The sequence below is a fragment of the Drosophila pseudoobscura genome, chromosome X (assembly GCF_009870125.1).
Source record: "Drosophila pseudoobscura strain MV-25-SWS-2005 chromosome X, UCI_Dpse_MV25, whole genome shotgun sequence".
Classification (NCBI taxonomy): Eukaryota; Metazoa; Arthropoda; class Insecta; order Diptera; family Drosophilidae; genus Drosophila; species Drosophila pseudoobscura.
Genome location: NC_046683.1, coordinates 58,909,239 through 58,929,538, shown reverse-complemented (window position 1 = coordinate 58,929,538; position 20,300 = coordinate 58,909,239). Strand labels below are relative to the sequence as shown.

At 45.3% G+C, this 20,300-nt stretch overlaps 5 protein-coding genes and 1 long non-coding RNA gene across 9 annotated transcripts; 1 reads left to right on the top strand and 5 right to left on the bottom strand.

Annotated features, from left to right (window-relative positions):
- Nucleotides 1–589: 589 nt before the first annotated feature.
- LOC6900049 (extensin-2) lies at nt 590–2,262 on the bottom strand. The gene is made up of 2 exons (XM_002135377.3): nt 2,188–2,262; nt 590–2,082 (listed from the first exon to the last, which is right to left on the bottom strand). The coding sequence occupies exons 1-2, from the start codon at nt 2,188–2,190 to the stop codon at nt 727–729; spliced, it is 1,359 nt and encodes a 452-aa protein (XP_002135413.3). The 5' UTR covers nt 2,191–2,262; the 3' UTR covers nt 590–726.
- Nucleotides 2,263–3,302: 1,040 nt separating this feature from the next.
- LOC4812126 (uncharacterized) lies at nt 3,303–5,400 on the bottom strand. Its single transcript, XM_033384045.1, has 3 exons — nt 5,293–5,400; nt 3,690–5,144; nt 3,303–3,533 (listed from the first exon to the last, which is right to left on the bottom strand). Exons 1-3 carry the CDS (start codon nt 5,293–5,295, stop codon nt 3,405–3,407), a joined length of 1,587 nt encoding a protein of 528 aa, XP_033239936.1. The 5' UTR covers nt 5,296–5,400; the 3' UTR covers nt 3,303–3,404.
- Nucleotides 5,401–5,849: 449 nt separating this feature from the next.
- Nucleotides 5,850–8,250, top strand: LOC117184628 (uncharacterized). 2 transcript variants are annotated; one of them, XR_004470036.1, is made up of 3 exons: nt 5,853–6,343; nt 6,432–6,783; nt 6,858–8,250. It is a non-coding gene; the product is annotated as an uncharacterized lncRNA (long non-coding RNA). The 2 variants fall into 2 exon arrangements; XR_004470035.1 differs by having other exon boundaries at nt 5,850–6,783.
- Nucleotides 8,251–10,731: 2,481 nt separating this feature from the next.
- Nucleotides 10,732–12,822, bottom strand: LOC4812328 (uncharacterized). 2 transcript variants are annotated; one of them, XM_033384234.1, is made up of 2 exons: nt 12,799–12,822; nt 10,732–12,729 (listed from the first exon to the last, which is right to left on the bottom strand). In XM_033384234.1, the coding sequence occupies exons 1-2, from the start codon at nt 12,799–12,801 to the stop codon at nt 10,933–10,935; spliced, it is 1,800 nt and encodes a 599-aa protein (XP_033240125.1). In that variant the 5' UTR covers nt 12,802–12,822; the 3' UTR covers nt 10,732–10,932. The 2 variants fall into 2 exon arrangements, with proteins under 2 accessions (XP_033240125.1, XP_033240124.1); XM_033384233.1 differs by having other exon boundaries at nt 10,732–12,747; nt 12,799–12,809.
- Nucleotides 12,823–14,509: 1,687 nt separating this feature from the next.
- LOC6900048 (skin secretory protein xP2) lies at nt 14,510–16,153 on the bottom strand. The gene is made up of 2 exons (XM_033384150.1): nt 15,338–16,153; nt 14,510–15,273 (listed from the first exon to the last, which is right to left on the bottom strand). Exons 1-2 carry the CDS (start codon nt 15,452–15,454, stop codon nt 14,560–14,562), a joined length of 831 nt encoding a protein of 276 aa, XP_033240041.1. The 5' UTR covers nt 15,455–16,153; the 3' UTR covers nt 14,510–14,559.
- Nucleotides 16,154–16,248: 95 nt separating this feature from the next.
- Nucleotides 16,249–17,126, bottom strand: LOC26532095 (uncharacterized). Of its 2 annotated transcripts, none has more exons than XM_033384151.1 (2): nt 17,080–17,126; nt 16,249–17,016 (listed from the first exon to the last, which is right to left on the bottom strand). In XM_033384151.1, the coding sequence occupies exons 1-2, from the start codon at nt 17,083–17,085 to the stop codon at nt 16,471–16,473; spliced, it is 552 nt and encodes a 183-aa protein (XP_033240042.1). In that variant the 5' UTR covers nt 17,086–17,126; the 3' UTR covers nt 16,249–16,470. The 2 variants fall into 2 exon arrangements, with proteins under 2 accessions (XP_033240042.1, XP_033240043.1); XM_033384152.1 differs by having other exon boundaries at nt 17,083–17,116.
- Nucleotides 17,127–20,300: the final 3,174 nt, after the last annotated feature.

Below are 20,300 nucleotides of genomic sequence, written 5' to 3'. Positions count from 1 at the left end.
ATTTATTTCATAATTAGATGCCGATCGCCCATACATATAGACAATAGAATTTTGAATTTGTTTTTTCAGGGCTTCATTTTCGATCTCCGAATTCCCTCCCATCCAACATGTCGAACACTTTAAAAAAGTGAAAAGTGGTCGCTTTTTTGGTGCCCTTGATGCCAAAATAAGCTTTAAAAGTATCATTTTCTTGCATTGCTTTGCTGTACAAAGTAATGAGAAATCCCACATGGACCATCGTCACTCAAGTCTGGGAATGTTCAACGAAAATTCATCTTAAAAAAATAAGAATTATGCAAACGAAGACCCTAAGGCGATCAGAGGCTCCTCGGTTTGATGGGACCTTAATGGTCAAAAGAGATCTCCACATGCCTTATATAGAGGATCAAGTAAACCATCATAATAGTCGATATAATTATTTAACAATCCAAATTAAGCAGCTACAGGATTACTGACTAGTGTTTAAGTGTGCGATGGCACTAGATTGTTGAACATCTATTTTTCACTATATTTAAAAGTTAAATAATAGTGATTCTGAAAAAAAAACAAAAAAATGAATAAATGTATTTAGAAAGTGAACACCAATGGGTTATATTTTGTAACTGTTTTATTTTTGAATTTATCAATTTCGTTCCCTAACAATTTTCCGGTACAAGTGACCGAAGAACCCGAAACCAAAGCAGTGTTTGGCTGGGTTTGTTGGGGGAGCCTCAACTGCTAAACCGTTCAATATCTGTGGCGGCGGATGACGCGACGACGCTGGGTCTTGTAGCGGTATCCATCGGTGGCCGAGAAGCTGTGTGCAGGCTCGGAAGCAGCGGTCTCGTACTCAGCAGGAGCAGAGTAGGATGCAGCCGGGGCGGAGTAGGATTCAGCTGGGGCCGAGTAGGACACAGCTGGTGCGGAGGCAGCGGCCTGGTAGACTGGAGCTGGCGCAGAGTAGGATGCAGCAGGGGCAGAGTAACTCTGAGCGGGAGCCGAGTAGGACACAGCTGGTGCGGAGGCAGCGGCCTGGTAGACTGGAGCTGGCGCAGAGTAGGATGCAGCAGGGGCAGAGTAAGTCTGAGCTGGGGCAGAGTAGGACACAGCTGGAGCCGAAGCAGCGGCGCTGTAGGATGGTGCGGGAGCGGCCTGGTAGACTGGAGCTGGGGCAGAGGCTGCTGGGGGCAGGTACTCGTTGGATGGCAGATGGCTCACATCACGACGGTGGCGACGGAGGACGCGACGACGCTGGGTCTTGTAGCGGTATCCATCGTTGGCCGAGAAGCTGTGTGCAGGCTCGGAAGCAGCGGACTCGTACTCAGCAGGAGCGGAGTAGGAAGCAGCAGGAGCGGAGTAGGAAGCAGCAGGAGCGGAGTAGGAGGCAGCAGGGGCCGAAGCAGCAACAGAGTAGGAGGCAGCAGGGGCAGAGTAGGACACAGCTGGAGCGGCCTGGTAGACTGGAGCTGGGGCAGACGCTGCTGGGGGCAGGTACTCAGAGGTTGGTGCGGAAGCAGCTCCCTGGAAGGGGGGCAGGTAATCGTTGGAGGGCAGGTGGCTCACATCACGACGGTGGCGACGGATGACGCGACGACGGTGGGTCTTGTAGCGGTATCCATCGTTGGCCGAGAAGGTGTGTGCGGGCTCGGAAGCAGCGGTCTCGTACTCAGCAGGAGCGGAGTAGGATGCAGCTGGGGCCGAAGCAGCAGCGGTGTAAGATGGAGCTGGGGCAGAGTAAGATACAGCCGGGGCCGAAGCAGCAGCCGAGTAGGACACAGCTGGAGCGGGAGCCGAGTAGGACACAGCCTGAGCGGGAGCCGAGTAGGACACAGCTGGGGCAGACGCGGCAGCGGTGTAGGTAGCCTGAGCGGGAGCCGAGTAGGACACAGCCTGAGCGGGGGCCGAGTAGGACACTGCTGGGGCAGAAGCGGCAGCGGTGTAGCTGGCCTGGGCTGGGGCAGAGTAGGACTCAACTGGAGCCGAAGCCTCTGCGGCGTAGGAAGCAACTGGAGCCGAGGCGGCACCGTATGCGGGGGGCAAGTACTCGCTGCTAGGGGAAGTAGCTGCCACGGCGGCAACAAATGCGCAGATCAACAACAGTTTCTGCGAAAAAAAAAAAAATAAAAAAAAAGTTCGGAGAACGGTTAGGAGTTAGTTATCCTGTAGCGGCTGTGTGGGTAATCCTTTCGAGAAGGACGGTAGTAGTACCATTTTGCTGGCTTGGTCGGCTGTCCAGTCGATTGTAGAATGCAAATGGAAGTGATGCCTTAGCCAAAGTTCTGCTGCTTATTTATATGATTCTAATCATCGGCCACTGCTATACCTAATTAGCATTTGTCTTCTTAATTTATGAATTTCGTATTTAGTGACACCGCCAAAACATATCCATTATAGTTTTTGCAATCAGGTTTTGCAACGGGTTTCGGGCAGTCGAGTTCCCGCCGCGTGTGCTATTGCTTTTGCCGGCCCACTGGGGGTCCCCCTTTCTCCCCGCGCGGATCCGGCAATGAACCATCCATTTAATAACCAATAATGCCCAATTCCCCATATCAAAGATCAGGTTCCATTGTGACGTCCATCCGCACTCGTGAAATTTCTCTCAGATGAACGCGTGCCGCTGCCGATCCACGAACTCCATTTGCTTAATTACTTATAATTATATTTCGGTTTAATCAACTTTGAATTAATCGAGTTCTATGACTCCTCAATAAAACATGATGAGTAGTCGGATGTAGCTGAGAAAAGGCCGAAACAAAAAAAAAGCCACTCGGTCCGTTTAAGATACTCAACATATTGATACAAAAAGAGCAGCACCTCTTACGTACGTACGGAAATAAATCACGATCTCAATGTCGAAAGAGAAGCTCTGCTCGGACTGTCTAAGGCGATTGCTTGAATGAAATCTGTGGACTAGCACCGATGCCTACACAATCTCGAAATACTTAAAATAGACAAGAAACAGTTGATATCAAACTAGATCACATAGATATACATACATATGTGGGTTGGCTATTGCCAATTGCGATCCCTAGACAAAGCAAAAACGAGCGATTCGCCACGAGGCGAATTCCCAACCACAAAAGCAGAGCGAACAGAAGATCGGCGATTGATTAAATAGATTCGAAATAATCGAAGATCTATTGTATTGATATAACAGATATAATTAACTAAGGTTCCCAAAAAGTTAATCCTAGTCGGATTATTTAGGAATAACGCATTAAAAAGGTCCTTGAATATGACCAAACTATTTTTGATCGATCAAACATTTTCAAAATGAAAACAACAAAAATATTTATGGAATCGTTATCGTATTTTTATATTTCTTCAATGAAAAGGAAAGGAATGCAAAAAAAAATTCTTATTATAAAGTTTGCACTCCAAAATGAGTACAACTCGATCACTTAGTAGAACAGATCTCGCATGGTTTAATGACGACGGATCACAACACGCTTGTGGGTTTTGTACCGGTAGCCATCATCGGCCAAGATGTGAGCGGGAGCGGCCTCAACGTCGTTGTTAACGGGAGCCAAGTACTCGTTGGAGGGAGCGACGGCCTCCTGGACAGGGGGCAGGTACTCGTTGGAGAGCTCGTTGACATCACGACGATGACGACGGATAACCACACGCTTGTTGGTCTTGTAACGGTAGCCATCATCAGCCAGGACGGTATCGACAGCGGGAGCCAAGTACTCGTTGGAAGGAGCAACGGCCTCCTGGACAGGGGGCAGGTACTCGTTGGAGAGCTCGTTGACATCACGACGATGACGACGGATCACCACACGCTTGTTGGTCTTGTAACGGTAGCCATCATCAGCCAGGACGGTATCGACAGCGGGAGCCAGGTACTCGTTGGAAGGAGCAACGGCCTCCTGGACAGGGGGCAGGTACTCGTTGGAGAGCTCGTTGACATCACGACGATGACGACGGATCACCACACGCTTGTTGGTCTTGTAACGGTAGCCATCATCAGCCAGGACGGTGTCGACAGCGGGAGCCAAGTACTCGTTGGAAGGAGCAACGGCCTCCTGGACAGGGGGCAGGTACTCGTTGGAGAGCTCGTTGACATCACGACGATGACGACGGATCACCACACGCTTGTTGGTCTTGTAACGGTAGCCATCATCAGCCAGGACGGTATCGACAGCGGGAGCCAAGTACTCGTTGGAAGGAGCAACAGCCTCCTGGACAGGGGGCAGGTACTCGTTGGAGAGCTCGTTGACATCACGACGATGACGACGGATCACCACACGCTTGTTGGTCTTGTAACGGTAGCCATCATCAGCCAGGACGGTATCGACAGCGGGAGCCAGGTACTCGTTGGAAGGAGCAACAGCCTCCTGGACAGGGGGCAGGTACTCGTTGGAGAGCTCGTTGACATCACGACGATGACGACGGATCACCACACGCTTGTTGGTCTTGTAACGGTAGCCATCATCAGCCAGGACGGTATCGACAGCGGGAGCCAGGTACTCGTTGGAAGGAGCAACAGCCTCCTGGACTGGGGGCAGGTACTCGTTGGAGGGCAGCTCGTTGACATCACGACGGTGGCGACGGTAGACAACGCGACGGTGGGTCTTGTAGCGGTAACCATCATCGGCGAGCTCATGGGCTGGGGCAGCCTCAATCTGAACTGGGGCTGGAGCGGCAACCTGGATGGGAGCAGCAATCTCGACTGGGATGGGAGCAGGGGCGGCAACCTGTGCGGGAGGCAGGTACTCGTTGGAAGGAGCGGCAACGGGAGGCAGGTACTCGTTGGAGGGCAGGTGGCTCACATCACGACGGTGACGGCGGAGTACCACACGCTTGTGGGTCTTGTAACGGTAGCCATCATCAGCCAGGACGGTATCGACAGCAGGAGCCAAGTACTCGTTGGAAGGAGCAACGGCCTCCTGGACTGGGGGCAGGTACTCGTTGGAAGGCAGCTCGTTGACATCACGACGGTGACGGCGGAGGACCACACGCTTGTGGGTCTTGTAACGGTAGCCATCATCAGCAAGCTCATGGGCGGGTGCTGCCTCAGCCTGGACGGGAGGCAGATATTCGTTGCTGGGAGCAGCGATGATCTGGGACTCCTGCACCACTGGGGGCAAGTACTCGTTGGAGGGCAGGTGGCTGACATCAGCAGCCACGGCTGCGATCACGGCAAAAGCGATCAGGAAGAATTTCTGTAAAAACACAGGAAACGATATGCCAATCAGTTTCATTTTCAGGTAGAAAAAAAATAGTCCTTTAAAGCCGCGTTTGGCTTGTCTCCAAATGTTTGGGTGTCTATATTTCTATAGACAGATTCGCCCTAGGGCTTACACTGCGTACCATCTTGTCCGTTGAGCTGCTTGTTCACACCAGTAAAACCGAAACTCTAATGATGAATACGCAGAACCTTTTGGTATTTATACAAATTCTCTGCTCTTCGCCACCGCCGCACATTACAGAGCTCGCATATTTCGCTCTGACCGCCGTCCACGTCGGCGCAGACGGCGAAGCCGACGCCGCAGCCCACGATCGGACCATCTCCGGACGCGCTGTAAATTCGCACGGCTTTTGGCTCTGCAGAGGTTCTAAGCCTCACTTGGGGCTCAGCTAACACGCTCAGAGGCTGCGACAGCGACGGCAACGGCGACGCTTACATTCGCACAAAAAGCTCGAGAGAAGCTGAAAATGGAATAAAAAGTTTAATGGCCAAAATCGTTCGCACGGATTCTCTTAATTGTTTTATTTAAGCATATGCAAAAGATTTTGATGGACATCAACGTTTTGGACAAGTCGAGCGCTCACAGATCCACACACATACGCACACACTCATTCGAGCCCAAAACAACTTTGCTCTCTCATGTTGTTTACACCTCTTTGTGCCTGATTGCTGTTTTTGGGGCTGCTTTGTTCCATTCAAGCCGCCGCAAAAATTGCGCTCGATTTAGATTCAAATGATGAGTTATTCGATTCAATAAAATTCGCTCACTTCGATAGTATCCGTACACAGGCCGAGGCAGCATCAGCTCATTGTTTGTCATGTCTGTCGTCGCTGTTCATTAATCAACAAATAGGAACTGCCAAAGCGCGCCATTCAGTTTATGGAAAAAGATTATATAATTGTGCTGTTTGCCTAAGAATTAGGCAATTTTTTGTAAACTGACTGCCGGATATCGAATTTTCGCCTATTGTGATTATTTTCAAGAATGCCAACAACAATGAGTGAAAAATCTGTTGGATAGGAGATTCATTTCTTAGGAACAAAGATGATTTTCTGTAATTTTAGAAACTCAAATACAACACAATTAGCAAGCTGTGTATATTGTTGTTGGATTCTGGGGACCGACACAGCCGCCCAAGGCATGAACGAAGGATACCCCAGAAGAGAATTTAGGTATCAATACACCGCCCGCCAATACCACGAAACATCGAACGAAAATTAAAATGGTCTTTGTTCCTGATTTTTTCTTGGTATTTTATAGACTTTTCTTACATCGGCTCGTCTGTTGATCCTGGACAGGAATATGCAAAGCTTATTGGTGCCAAAACGTTTTATGCTTCCCCAAAAAAACATTTTCTATAAATAAAATACACCCCTACGCTCTATCAATTAGCACTATACCACCGATCGACTTGTTAAAAGATAAAGCAAACATAGCAATTGTTTTATGCAGCAGTAGCCATAACCATGATTAATGATCCCCTTCAAAGTAGGAGAAAGATTTGGCAATGTTAAAGTTTATATGCAACGGATCGATAGCCGAAAACACACAGCCATGAGAAGCAGGGCTCGTTAGAGGGGCTAAGAACTAATCGGTTCCGTAAAATTGAAGGGTAAACGATGACTAACAGATGCTGATTGATTCTTCTAAATACACAGCATAAACCATGTATGTTTTTTATTATAGATGGGTCTATGTACACTTCTGAAAGTCGAGGTCATGGAAACACTCGACAATATCGGGGTACCCCAAATGGAAGCAGAGCTATTGACGGACGTCTATTGGCTCTGACGAGGAGGATGGTGATGGTTGATGGATGGTTGTCACGCGCCACTGTTCGGCGCCTCAAGACGAAAGTTGAACCATAGAGAAGATCTCTATAGTTCTGTTTATAGCACCAGTTTCTGCTAATTAACTCGGGCCATAAAAAAGAGTTCGGCAACACCAAGTATCAAATAACAATTGTATAATTTATCCTATCTCCAAATGCATTAAGATTAAGAGTCTTACATTTCTAGTTTTGGCTTAGAATCGACTGAAACAATGAAGTAGATCATTTCATTTCCTGTGTGTTGTGTGCAGCACTAAAACTAGAGTCGCAAACTATTAACGAGCACAATTTATGGCTTTGCTAATTTACATTTCAATCTCCCGCCAAATCTGAGAGACTGCTCTATTCTAGCATATTCTATTGTGGTCTACTCTGGTCCAGTTCTACAGCCCATAAACGTTCTACACGCACATGCTGCTGCCAGTCAATAGATCACGATCAGCCGACCAACGCATTATTGTCATCAGCATTATTATTATCCATCAGCAGCAGGCAGCATCGAAATCAGCATCGGATGCCCGGGAAGCCGGTCTGAACACACTTAAAAGTGCCATTTCGGAATTGATGTTTATGCTGAAATCGCAAAAATATGCAAATTAGTGAATGGCAGCCCCCAGTCTGTGTCCCATCTCCAATCTCCATAGAATGGCAGCGGCAGCCCAGACAAAAAAAGTCTCATAATGGTCAAACACAATATAAATATTGTCAATCGCTGTTTTAATAAGTCAACGTGGGCCCCGAAATTAACGTATCGTATCCCACAAATAGAAACTAGGAGAGCGGAACAGCGAAAGGAGATCTGTGATTGTACTATCGGATAATGGATGAGATTGGTCAGAGACCGTCCCCATGTAGAGCTCCCCTTTTCTTGTTTCAGCCTTAAGTGTGGGACTTGTTTTTTTTTTATTTTTGCATAATCCCAGGGGCCGCGTCGCTCTGTCTAACAAAAACCATTTCGCTCGGGCTTAATTTATGCAAATTCTATTCTAATTAATATTAAAACCATTTGTTTTTTGCGCTGTCTATGAGCTTAGGAGGCGGCAAACTTCTTTCTCGTGGCAGCAGCCTTTTCTTTGCTGTGGCCCCCTAATACTCACACGAGCTAGATCATTTTGCATTTAAGGGTATCTTAAAGAGGGAAACTTTCATTGGTTTAGTGATCAACTTTGGCGTGAGAAATTTTTATAAAATTAATTTGCTGATGAGCTTGAATAAACATGGTTTTTAAAAACATAAGTTTGAATTGAATTTATTAATTATTATTGGTTGTTTTATTTTTTAATTATGTATATTAATTATACTTAATAAAAATATTATTATCCAATGTTATTAATTTTTGTTAATTAATTGTATTCATATATAAATAAAATGAATTTTTATTTTTTATTAAAATAATATATGTTGATAAGATTTTAACTTTTTTGTATAATTGTAGTTTATTATGAAATATAACAAAATAATTTTGCCATCGGAATATTATCGGATTGAATAAATAACAATTGTATGAAAGCTCTATATTTTTATATTATTATTTCATAAACTAATAATTTAATGTACATTTTTGTAAACACAGTTTAAAGATTATGCAAATTAAAATGACATCGTATCTTTGAGATACTCTCCCTTCTACCTAACAATAATACTCCTTAAATTGAAAGAGCATACACTTTTCGTTATGTTAAGCGCATAATTTGCACTTGCCAAGTACACGTTTTAGTCTTTTATGATAAATTCAGCTTTTGTTTTAGCTATTTTAGATGCTCTTTTTTCCACCAAAAACTTAAATGTATGATAAATCATTCTGGAAACCAGTTCTCATCTTCCGAGCGTCCGAGTCGGCGACTAGAAAGTGCCCCCATCGCCATGCAGCGCATCTCCACCGTCACGAAGAAGACAAAACGAAAACCAAAGATTTCTTAAAAAAAAAAAACATAAAGCCAAGAAGAGTGGAAGAACAAAAAAAACTTGCGCACACTTTTAACGCACGGCTTGGGGCCCCCATAAATAATGTACATATACGCGTGGCAGTCGAAATTTGGCAATTTCCTTTCAAATCGCTTGGCAATGTAATGATGTTCTGGCTGATTCCCAATTCGAATTCTGATTCTTTGTAGCCAGGCAGCGGCTCTTCGAGTGGTTAGCGGATCGAATGATGGGAATTGAAGTACGATTGAGGCTTGAAATTATATTTTTAGTTGTCGGCTGTCTAAAATTAATTATGTTGCTGCCAAGTGTCTGAGAATTAATCATCTTGTGGGCCCCCATTCGGCTATGTTTAACATATGACGCAAGGCGGAATTACATGAGATCGGATCAGATCAGAGCAGCAGATCTTATCGCCCGACAAATTCTGTACAATCATAGAACGTAAATATCACGCTGTAACTCTCAGCTTGAGGAACATTAAAGCCAATAAAAATGGTTCCCAAAAGAAGCGGGCGGGCATGCGGATCATTGAACTCCATCTCCACATCTCCACGATAAGCCCCCACTCACTCGCTTTGCATAGCTACAATATAAGCGGACCGAAATTCGCACAGATTGTTCCCAAAATTTATATCTCTGTAATGAGCCGCCGCTGAGCCACGAGCCGGGGCTCCTAGCTGGGTCAGGTTTTGGCCCTCTCGCAGTTCCCTCTTTGTTCAATTTATGCAAAGCCCCACCGCTCCACACGCTCATGCCTCCAGAGAGTTTTGTTTGATCTCTGAAAGTTTGCCATTAATTATTTTAATTTAATGCTACTTGTACCCCCCTTTTTTTGTGGACATAGTGGCTCACTTAAGTGAGTTAATTTCGGGAGGTAGGCGAACTGGGCTAATTTATGGGCCAAAACTAAGAGCTTTCTATTAGCTCCGCTTTTGCTGCAGCTGCAGGGGGATCGGGTCAAGCCCGAAGTGTAGTGACCTACAGGCTAAGATAGATGCTATCGCCTACATTTGATTAAGGAGATGGCAGTCAAATATTGACATTGATTGGCGAATATAACCATTGAGTGGGCCCCCGCCCTCGTTGCCAAAAATACGTGTGTATTCATATACCGAAAAATATCAAAAATCGTTTGATCGTCCATGTCTTGCATACTCAAAAGGTGGTTTGTTTAGCCAGGTCAATACATACTGAAAGAGGGCTGTCCCATTGAAACTGTTTGTCGGTTCGGTTTCAGTTTCTGCTTCTTTATCTCTATGCAGTCCGATGTGTCTTCTCTTCCGATGAAACAATAGATTTTGTTTTATTTGTGTTTTGTGTTTTTATTTTGATTTTAGTTTTTAGTTTATTGGATTTGCATGAGAATCGAATCTAAATTATCGCATAAATTTATGTCGACAATTCATTTTGCCCATGTGTGTGATTTTCAATATTTGCCTTCCTCTCCCTCTTTCTCACTATATGAATCTTTTATACTTTTCTGAGTGTCTGAGTGCACTAGTGTGGGTTTGCTATTGACGCGCTGAACTAGTTTCCTTTCCTTATGGATTTATTGATATTTTTCCATCAAAATAAAAGCAGCTAAAGTCATTGTTAAAAGGCAGATGTTTAAACTGGTCTACACGTGTATCATAATCATAAGTGATGTTTATGCGAGAACTTGAAGACAGAACTCTTAAGGTTAAGTGTTTCTAAGCAAAGAATAAGGAAATCGAAATCAACCCAATCTGGTGATCGAAATGGCCGCCAAAAAGAATAAAACCAGAACATCTTGTACTCCTACTAACTTTGAAACAATTTTAGTGTTAACCTGTGTTAGCACACAGCAAAAGCTATATTTAAAGCTTTAAAAAGCATAGCCCCAACCGGAAATGGGAGCTTTAGAGAGATTGAGCTCCCATGAGGGTGCTAAGAAGTATGCTATTATTTGACTGCTCTTGTAGCCGAATGCTGCTAAGTATAATTCATTTTTGAGTATTTATAAGATTATTTTGTGCACAAAATTCAATACTCAAACGAGTGTTTGGGCTTCGTGTAGTGATAGCCATCCTCACGGTAGTCCGTATCGTGCTCTGAGGCGGCTGTTCCTAGGTCAAAGTCATCATCCTTTGAGCTGCTGTGCCTGTTCAAACTGGATTTCCTGCCTTTTTTGGGGGCAGCCGCATAGGCAGCCTGTGGGCTACTGGCCGCGAAACCCAGTGGGAAAGTGGGATCGGTATCGTCATCCGCATCATCAAGATCCGCGTCCGTCACTAGAACCGACCGTTGATTGCCATTGACAGAGACCAGAGCACGATGATGGCCATGGCCATGGTGCACGCTAGGATCGCTGTAGAAGTTGCCATCGATGATGTTAGTGTCCTGCTGGTTGCCCAGAGCATTCGTTGGTCCCTGCAGATGCGGCTGCCCGAACACATTGCCATTGAGAACGTTTAGACCTTGGTAGTTGGAACGGTTGCGTGGACGTCCAGAGCGCAAACGTGGCACCACTTGACCCGCTCCCAATTGGGCGCCCAAAGATGGATCAAATTGATTCTGAAGAGGCGCCTGTCCAGCACCAAGCTGAGCACCGAAAGGAGGAGGATTTGGCTGATTCGGCCTCTGTCCAAGAGGAGCCTGGCCAACTCCCAGCTGAGCGCCCAGAGCGGGATTTCCGAGTTGATTTGGCTGTTGGGCAGCGGGCAGCTGACCTCCAAATTGTGCATTGGGGTCATACTGATTCTGGAGCGGTGCTTGTCCACCTGCCGGCCGTTGAGCGGCTGCACTAAATGATGGATCGAAAGGGCCGCCAGTTGCAGGAGCTTGACCCGCGGCGGGTAACTGGGCACCGAAAGAGGGGTCAAACTGATTCTGGTTGGGAAATCCTTGACCTGCAGCCAACTGAGCACCGCCAACAGGGACGGGGAAGCCTGCAGTGCCCAGCTGAGCAGACAGCGATGGATCGAAGAAGAAGTTGTTTCTACCATAGCCGCCGCCGTATCCGCCTGGACGAGAGGGTTTCTGTGGTCGCTGGCCATTGCCCTGAACAGCCAACTGCCCACCGGCTGGAATCGGAGCTCCTTGATTGGCAGGCAGCCCAGCACCTGGAACCAAAGCGCTGGCAGGTAATTGAGCTCCAAGTGGATCCGACGGACCACAGCCCGGAGGAGCATTGCCAGCTCCTGTAATCTGGCAGTTGGGCAGGAAGCCAGCTCCTGTTGGCGCCTGTGCTCCAGTGGGTGCCTGGGCTCCGGCTGGCAATTGCTGTCCTCCTGGGAGATCTGGGCGGGTGAGCGAGTTGAGTTCCGAGTCCTGCGACTGGACGTTGATCTGGGTGTGCGTGTGAAAGACAGAGTTGGGGGCACTGGCGTAGGTTATGCGGTGGGGACGGCGACGTCTATATACGACTTGGCTGGCCGCCGGAGTGAACAGGTCCCCATTATGATCCGATCGGATCTGCGGCTTGTCGTGTTTGTAATGGATATGTTCGGTCTTCACCTCCGGCTTCTTGTCGTAGTGATGGTAGTGATCCACGCGCTGCTTCTTGGGTTCCTCGTGGTGGTAGTGCTGCTCCTTGTGGTGATGCTGATGGCGGGGTGGTTCGTCGTGTTCCTCCTCCTTGTGGTAGACCACGCGCTCACTGGTGTGCTTCTCCTTTTTGTAGAAGGGCTGCTCCAGGTCATCCTTTTCCTCCGACGGTGGCAGATAATTATAATGCTCGTCGTCATCATGGTGGCGATGATGCTTATGGTGTTTCACATGGGAAACATCTGCCAGGCAGGCAGCCGCCAGGATGCACAACAGCAGGACACAGAGGAATTTCTGTGGAATGAAAGTAACCTAAGAATTAGTCAAGCTTAGCCGTACTTCAGTTCCTCATTGATCTCTCACCATTGTGCAAATGCCAGTGAAGCTTATCCGCTCTAGATGCAACTTTTATACAATCTTTGGGGATCCAATTGAAGTGCATTCGAGCCCCCAAAACCCCAACGAAACCGAAACTGAAGGCCAGAAACCTGTTGGCGGTAGCGTGAGAAATTCATTTGATGCTTTATGTGACCCATTTGTTCTCATTGAATGTTCGCCATTTAAATACAAATGAATATTCCAGCAAAGCACAGCGAAAGTACGCCGTAAATTTGTCACAGATCAAAGCGCTAGAATTTATCGATCCCACCCCTCAGTGATAAGTGGGGTTTTTGATCCTATTCTCAAACCAGAGACACTCTTCGATAACTGTATCTGCAATTAATTTTGCAAAAAAGTTTGGCCAAACAAACATAAATGTTCCCATCAACAAATTTGTGTTTCGATTGATATATGTATATATTATTATTATAATGTGTTATATTCGCGCACAAAAGATGAACATCTGTTGAAAATACAAGAAAGCCGAAAACGGATAATCATAGAATATTAGCATATCTACAAGATTGCCGAATCTGGTTTAGCCCGGTTATTATAGCCAAAATAAACAAATAAAATGGCTGTGGCTACCCTACGCCTACTACGGGTTCAATCATTCTCATTCCCTCTCTCTCTCTCTTTCACTCTCTCACTCTACCTCGTGCAGTGTGTGCCTCTGGCGGAGGCAAACCGCTGAGGCTGGTGTGAGCAGCGAAAAAGAGGGAGACAGATGTAGCAGAAAAATAGAAACAGATAAAACGTTTTACAAATCTTATCAAATTTGTAGGTCATTAGGTAGAAAGGGGATAACCGACGAGCAAGAATTAACATTATAATATAACTAGCGGTCGTGGGTACTCTCTTGGTCTGTATATTTTGCACATCTCTCATGGGAGTGCTATACAAATTCCGAGAGATATCCCCCTCAATTCGAACAGCTATACAAAAAGACAGAGAGAGAGGGAGCATGCGGCAGTTAATTCTGGCGCTTACGTATAATTACACTGAGAGAAAAATTACTTAGTAAAAAGAAACAGACCCATGTTCAAATTAAATATTCGGTTTTCGAATACTAACATAGAAAAATAAAATATAATTCACCTTGATTACATGCATATATGATCTATTGATTTATTAAACTTATACGATATATTTTTTACAAATTTAGCTTGCAGTTGTCTTCAGAAAGGGGGAAAACAGAGGATCCACGTTAGTCAAGTTCTATTGTTATTTCTTTAGCTTCGTTCATCCTCTCTCCAGCTATTGATCTACTCGATTAGAATTTTAGAGTATTTTAAAACTTTTCATTTTACCGCTACCGCCCATTATTTCGCATCTCTCTCGCTCTTCTCACACACGCACACTGCACGAAGAAGGTGGTGTGAGAGAGGGAGAGAGATCCACTGCAAATAGATTTTGTTATTGCCTCCATAATAATGATCCGATATGATCTAAATTCGACAGTCTAGTATATATAGTAAATTCTTTACGATTCTGCGTTTTCTCATATTTTCAAAATTGTGGATGCCACAGATTCTCGTCTTTTGAGGGCGTGGAAAGGGGTGGTCCAAAATTGGTAAATACCCTTGATTCAGTGTGCTATCACAGCTTTAGCAACTATAGTCTCTGGGATCCAGGCACTCATGGATCTGAGTTTATCATTTCACACCCAAAAAAAGTAAGAATTCTACAGAAATTGGGTACATAATCGTTTATTTCGGTTTCGTTTTTCTGGGGTTTCCCATCTTAAGCACGGTGCCTCAGGACGCGACGACGCACGGTCCTGTATCTGTAGCCCTGGCTGGACTGCGGCTGGCTGTAGTCATAGCCGGAGCGGGCTGGAGCCGGGGCAGAGGCGGCAGCCTCGAAGGCTGGGGCTGGCTCCGGAGCCTGGAAGGAGGGGGCTGGGGCGAAGGACTGTACTGGAGCGGGAGCTGGTGCAGGGGCAGCGAAGGACTGGACGGAAGCGGAGGCTGCAGCAACGGGTGCGGGGGGCACATAGGAACGGACAGGAGCCGGGGCAGAGGCAGCAGGCTGGAAGACTGGAGCGGGAGCCGGAGCAGGAGCAGCAACTGGAGCCGGAGCGGAGGCAGCAAAATGATGCTGCCGCACTGGTGCTGGTGGCACATAGGAACGGACTGGAGCCGGGGCAGAGGCAGCAGGCTGGAAGACTGGAGCTGGTGCAGGAGCAGGGGCGAAGGACTGGACGGGTGCGGAGGCAGCAGGTGCTGGGGGCACGTAGCTTCTAGATGGAGCTGGGGCAGATTCAGCAGCCTGGAACACTGGTGCTGGAGCTGGCGCTGGAGCCGGGGCAGCCACTGGAGCCGGAGCGGAGGCCGCAAAATTATGCTGTACCTGAGGGGCCGGCTGGTAAGACCTCACTGGAGCGGGTGCTCCGTAGTTGTAGCCACCATCGGCGGCCACGCAACCAACCAAAGCCAGAGCCAAGACGAGGAATTTCTGTGGGAAGTGGAACGGTAATCCGCAGGCCAGATAGGATAGGGAACAGCTGCTAGATCCTTACCATTTTTGATGATCTGTGTGCTGATGGGGCAACGAATCGAATAATATCTCTATGCTGGGGCTCCTGTACTTTTATACGAGTCGCCGATTCTGCGGACTTAAACGGAAGTGCTGCCATATCATAAATCAATAGAACCCCCAAAACGTTTTTCTCCGCATTTTGTCTCGAAAAATTTGTTTAATTAGCCAAATACCTTCGACCGCGCCACCAGATGTGTGGCTCGTCTCCATCCATTCCACTCCACTCCACTCGGTCGGGTCGGGTGTACCGGAGTGTATGGATTATAAAAACTCTCATTTTTTGGCTGTCAATCGGCAGAGAACCGCGACGCTATGCGATTATAAATATTCATAAGGATACCATGCTATACCGTATTGCAGCATTATTTTTTTGTTGCCAAAAATCGAATTATCACAAACCTGATATTTCGCTTTTGCTTTTTGTTTGAGAAAATGTATATTTAACTCGATTAGGCTCCACCGTCTACAACTAAACACCGAGATACTTTTAATGACGGTGATCAGTGGCCCAAACAGTAGCTGCCTCTCTTCAAGGAGTTATTGATACACGACACACACGAACCCAGGCCACGATATTTGGATAGTTATCAGGTCATAAACTATCCGAGTCAACCATTAGCTTCAGCCGCTTATTGAAACAAAATCTAATGCCAAAAGTTAATGACTTAATGTGCCACTCGATAGGTTGAATGATAGGTTGATTGATTATCTGACAGATGGATGGATCATAGGGAAGGCTCAAGAGCAAACAGACGGTTCAAAGCGAAGAGTCTTCCTCTCAAAAGGTTAACGTCTTCTGTGGCCGTTCTTTATACAATAATTTAGGCTTTTTGTGGGATTTGGGACACCAAATGACTGGCCCTAATGGCCCTATAATATGATTTTCGTTGATGTTCTGCGCTTTCTTTATTGTCTAAATACTAATTCTGGAATATGCAAATCCATTGAGGATCGAATCGCGTCAGACATGCAAATAAACGTATCAAAATGTATTTTTGCATTTCTCTGTTCGTTTCTGTTCTGCTCCATCGGTAATTAGCATTAGAATATAGTTTGCGGTGTGTGGGTTAACCCACAAACCAGTCGTCGAGTTGCCCTGACGGAATTTTTTTACTAGATCTCTTCGGGCTGCTCGTACTGCTCGCTCAGCGATGATGCAGCTCCCTGGGGGGGCAGGTAGGTGCGCCTGGGGGCAGCAATCGCGATCACCTGGGGAGCTGGACGAACAACTGACAGCACCCTTGGGGCTGGTGGCAGATAAGTACGCTGTGGCAACACCACAGGACGCTGCTGAACCACCACAGGAAGCTGCTGAACCACCACTGGACGCTGCTGCACCACCACAGGACGCTGCTGCACCACCTGCACCTGGGGACGGGAGATGATCTGATGCTGGACCGCCCTCGGAATGGAGACCACCTGAACAGGAGCCGGCCTGTAAACCGATACCACTCTCGGGGCAGGAGGGAGATAAGTGCGCTGTGGCACCACAACAGATTGAATCACAGGGCGCTGCTGCACCGCCTGCACCACCTGCGGACGGGAAACGATTTGTTGCACTTGAACTTGGGGCGGCAGGTAAGTTCTCGACAGAGAAGTTGCCTCAACCTGGCCCAGGAGCAGCAGGAGGGCCGCTCCAAAAGTCACAAATAAAACGCGCTGAAAGGAAAAGAGAACTTCAGTTTCGAATAATTATAAGAGTACACGCTCCAGAATGCCCACCACCATGTTGATCAGCAGAAGTCGAACAATTGAACTGTTTTTTTGAAAGCTGGATCATTTCGTATTTATAAGGTATCTTAAAAATTACTTAGTATAGATATATATTTGCATATGTATGGGATTGTAAGCATTTGGAAGATGCGACTGCGCGTCATTTAAAATAAGCAGGTTAGGAGATATTGGGTTCAGAGATCTGCAATAAAACAATTTTTGGGGGGAATCAATACGAAATGGAAGCAGCGAAACAAGACAATAAAATCCATTAAATCTTATTTCAGACAGAATCTTTCACTTTTTGAAAGTACAGCGGAAAATATGTGTAGATTGAAGTAAAGCCAACGAGGGCATACTCTGCCTAATGTTTATAGATATGAGAGACGCTTAAATATACTCTACCTGTCAACAGCTAAGGAATGGTTAGGTTTATGGAGATTTTGCTTAAACTATACGAAAACGGGTTGACGGCTTGTGGCTGGGGATGGGGCTCTCTCCAAAAGCTGTAACCTGTCCATGACCATAATTCTAGAGAACTTGTAGCCGAGATCTTAAAAGAAATCTTTGTTCAAGGTTCCCTTAAAAACAAGATCAAAGAAATGTACATCACACTCAAGCATGAAGAGATTTTATCTTTATTTTTAAAGTAAGGGTTTTTTTTAAATTTAAATTAAGGTTTTTGTAAACCTATTTATACTCATATGAATATAATTTGTGAATTAAAGTTGTTGTTTTGTCTGACACCAATCGGATTTGGTCGGAAATGCTCCAAAAAGGCATTTCTACGTGAGTTTTACACGAAGTCTACACCCTGCAGACTATATATTACGCATACTTTCAGGCTGTACTGCGAATATCTGGCAAAATGTATTTTTTACGAGCTGCAAGTACAGTGCGAACTAAGGCCAGACAAGCCTGGCCCCTAGCCCTTATGGCCGCAGTGAGAACCCTCAGCTGGAATAGAGGATTGTCCTGGAACGCCAGGAGTATAGTTGCCCTGAGAGATCGGAGTTTAAGGCTTCATTTACAGTGTAACCTGGACTTAAGTTCCTCAAGATGTACAACTCGTGTAAATAAAACCAACTAGCATTATTATTTGCCACCAAGGAAAAATGATCAATTTATTGCAGAGTTTCCACAAGCCGCAAGACGAGCAAAATTCTTGCCCAATGGATGTGCTCTTTATGCTGATTTATACAACTTGAAAGCTGATATCATCACATTCCTAAAAGAAACAAATGTTTTTAAATAAATAAAAGTAGTAATAAAAAAATAAGTGAGCCAGTGGTACTGTAAGTTGGTTTAATAACTTTTAGCCGTAATCTAGCTTAAAATAAATACATAAATAAATGATAAAACAGCTTGACATAAATTTTTGTTGTATTTTGTATGAACTTTAACTTTTTGTTTGCTGTTCTCGGTTTCTTTCAAGAATTGCAAGAAGGCTGACAAACATCCAGTGAGTATTTTTACTTGGCTTCCGTGGCCAGCAGCTAATTGATGTACACAACTCTACGGATTCGTCTGCCCCCCTGCCTGAAGATTAATGTATAGCATTAGATGGTGTGTCTATGCTGGGGGATTGATAATCAGTTTAAGAAATTATTTGCATTAAGCGAGGCAGGAATTTGTGGTTTTAGCAGGAGAAGAAATATGAATAGAACAAAACTTGTTCTTAATTATGCCTAATATGAGAATTTATATGTATACACTAAATTCTAAGGCATTCACTAAACTAATTGAACAGGTTTCTGGATGGAACGAGTGGCTTATGGCTAACTAACGAAAATCGGATCGGTTTTACGATTTTACGGGGAGTTGTGCAATTTCCGATCTGCGTCATGTTGTTCCTACGCGTGGGATACACATTTGGTTATTTCAACAAAAATACCTTCCATCTAAAAGATACATTTATTATGATATATATTTATGTGTGTGTATATTCGGAATTTAAACCAGTTTACCGTTGTGTGGCATTTACCCAAGATCCATCTAATTAAACCGCAAACAAAGATGATTTCGGATGAAGTAATCAGAGCTGAATTTATATACACACGTATACTTAGCGAACGAATGATGGCTGAGAACTCATTTAGATGCCGGAAACTTTGGGGTAACACATGGGTAGATCAGGTCAATACACACATCGAACAACCCCGGACAAATTGGCCTGAAAGATGAGTCCGCTAACAGCCATTTAGCGTGAGTAAACGGCATAGTATCGCATCTCGAATTTCCAGTGAGCTATAGCATAACGCTTTATGATCACTCAAGTGACGAAGACTGTATCTAAGGCATGACGTATGCGTTTGATATTAATGAAACCAGATTTTATCGATAGCTATGCGATTTTATGAAGCTCGTGTTTGTTTGGCTCTAAGATACGCCCTAAAGATTGCGTAATAAATTAAGAAAAAAACCCCCCCAAAAAAAATCTATAAAAAGAATAGCATAAAATTATAAATTACGCTTAGTTCAACGATCGACCTAGCAGTTGTTTGGGGAGGGTTCTGTTCTGTTCCGTTCGATTCCGTCCTGGGAAGCTGTCATTATCAAAGTTTGAACTTTGTTGGAAAGAAATATAATGATGCATTGATGACAAGAGACAATTAATTTTGGTAATCAATTCACATAACGGAATTAACTGTAGACTTTGAAGAACTCCGTATGCGATAAAAGTTGCAGATTCGTATTAATTAAATCTAAATTTAATTAAAAACAAAGCATGCAAATGGCTCAAAATCGATTTAAGAGCAAGTTTTGGCTTGTGGATCGAAATCCATTAGTTGAGCGTTCACAAACAACAGGAATCCGGGCGAACAGTGGGTCAGGAGCATGAGGGAAAGTGGGTCTCGCCTCTGTCCTTGCCACAAACCGCAAGCCAAGGCAAAGGTCAGTGTAAAGAAGGGAACTGCATCACCAACCGGTTGCCAACTGGAGGCTGTTTCCCCATCTGTGCTTGATCCACAGATCTCTGGATGATGCTGATATTGCGTGAAGGGCGACCTTGGTCATTACAGCTGCAGTGAGTAATTGCGATAATGTGGAGTCTGATAAAGAGAGAGAAGGAGAGAGCGCCTGACTTTGTTTCAAGCGGAACTTTTTGGGAATTTATGCAAATCTCTGAATGCTCTTATAAATAAAACATTCCACAAACAGTTTCACATAAATGCGAAATTAATTTATGCTAAGATTTATTTCTTTTGTGGCAAAAGGAAGAAGAAAGA

What these genes read in the sequence shown, in the direction of transcription:
- LOC4812126 (XM_033384045.1), bottom strand. An exon ending in ACCTGCCCCCTGTCCAGGAG is followed by an intron (nt 3,534 to 3,689) that starts GCCGTTGCTCCT and finishes CCTGTCCAGGAG; the next exon opens with GCCGTCGCTCCCTCCAACGA.
- LOC6900048 (XM_033384150.1), bottom strand. Translation starts at nt 15,454, where the DNA reads ATGGCAGCACTTCCGTTTAAGTCCGCAGAATCGGCGACTCGTATAAAA. An exon ending in CACACAGATCATCAAAAATG is followed by an intron (nt 15,274 to 15,337) that starts GTAAGGATCTAG and finishes CACTTCCCACAG; the next exon opens with AAATTCCTCGTCTTGGCTCT.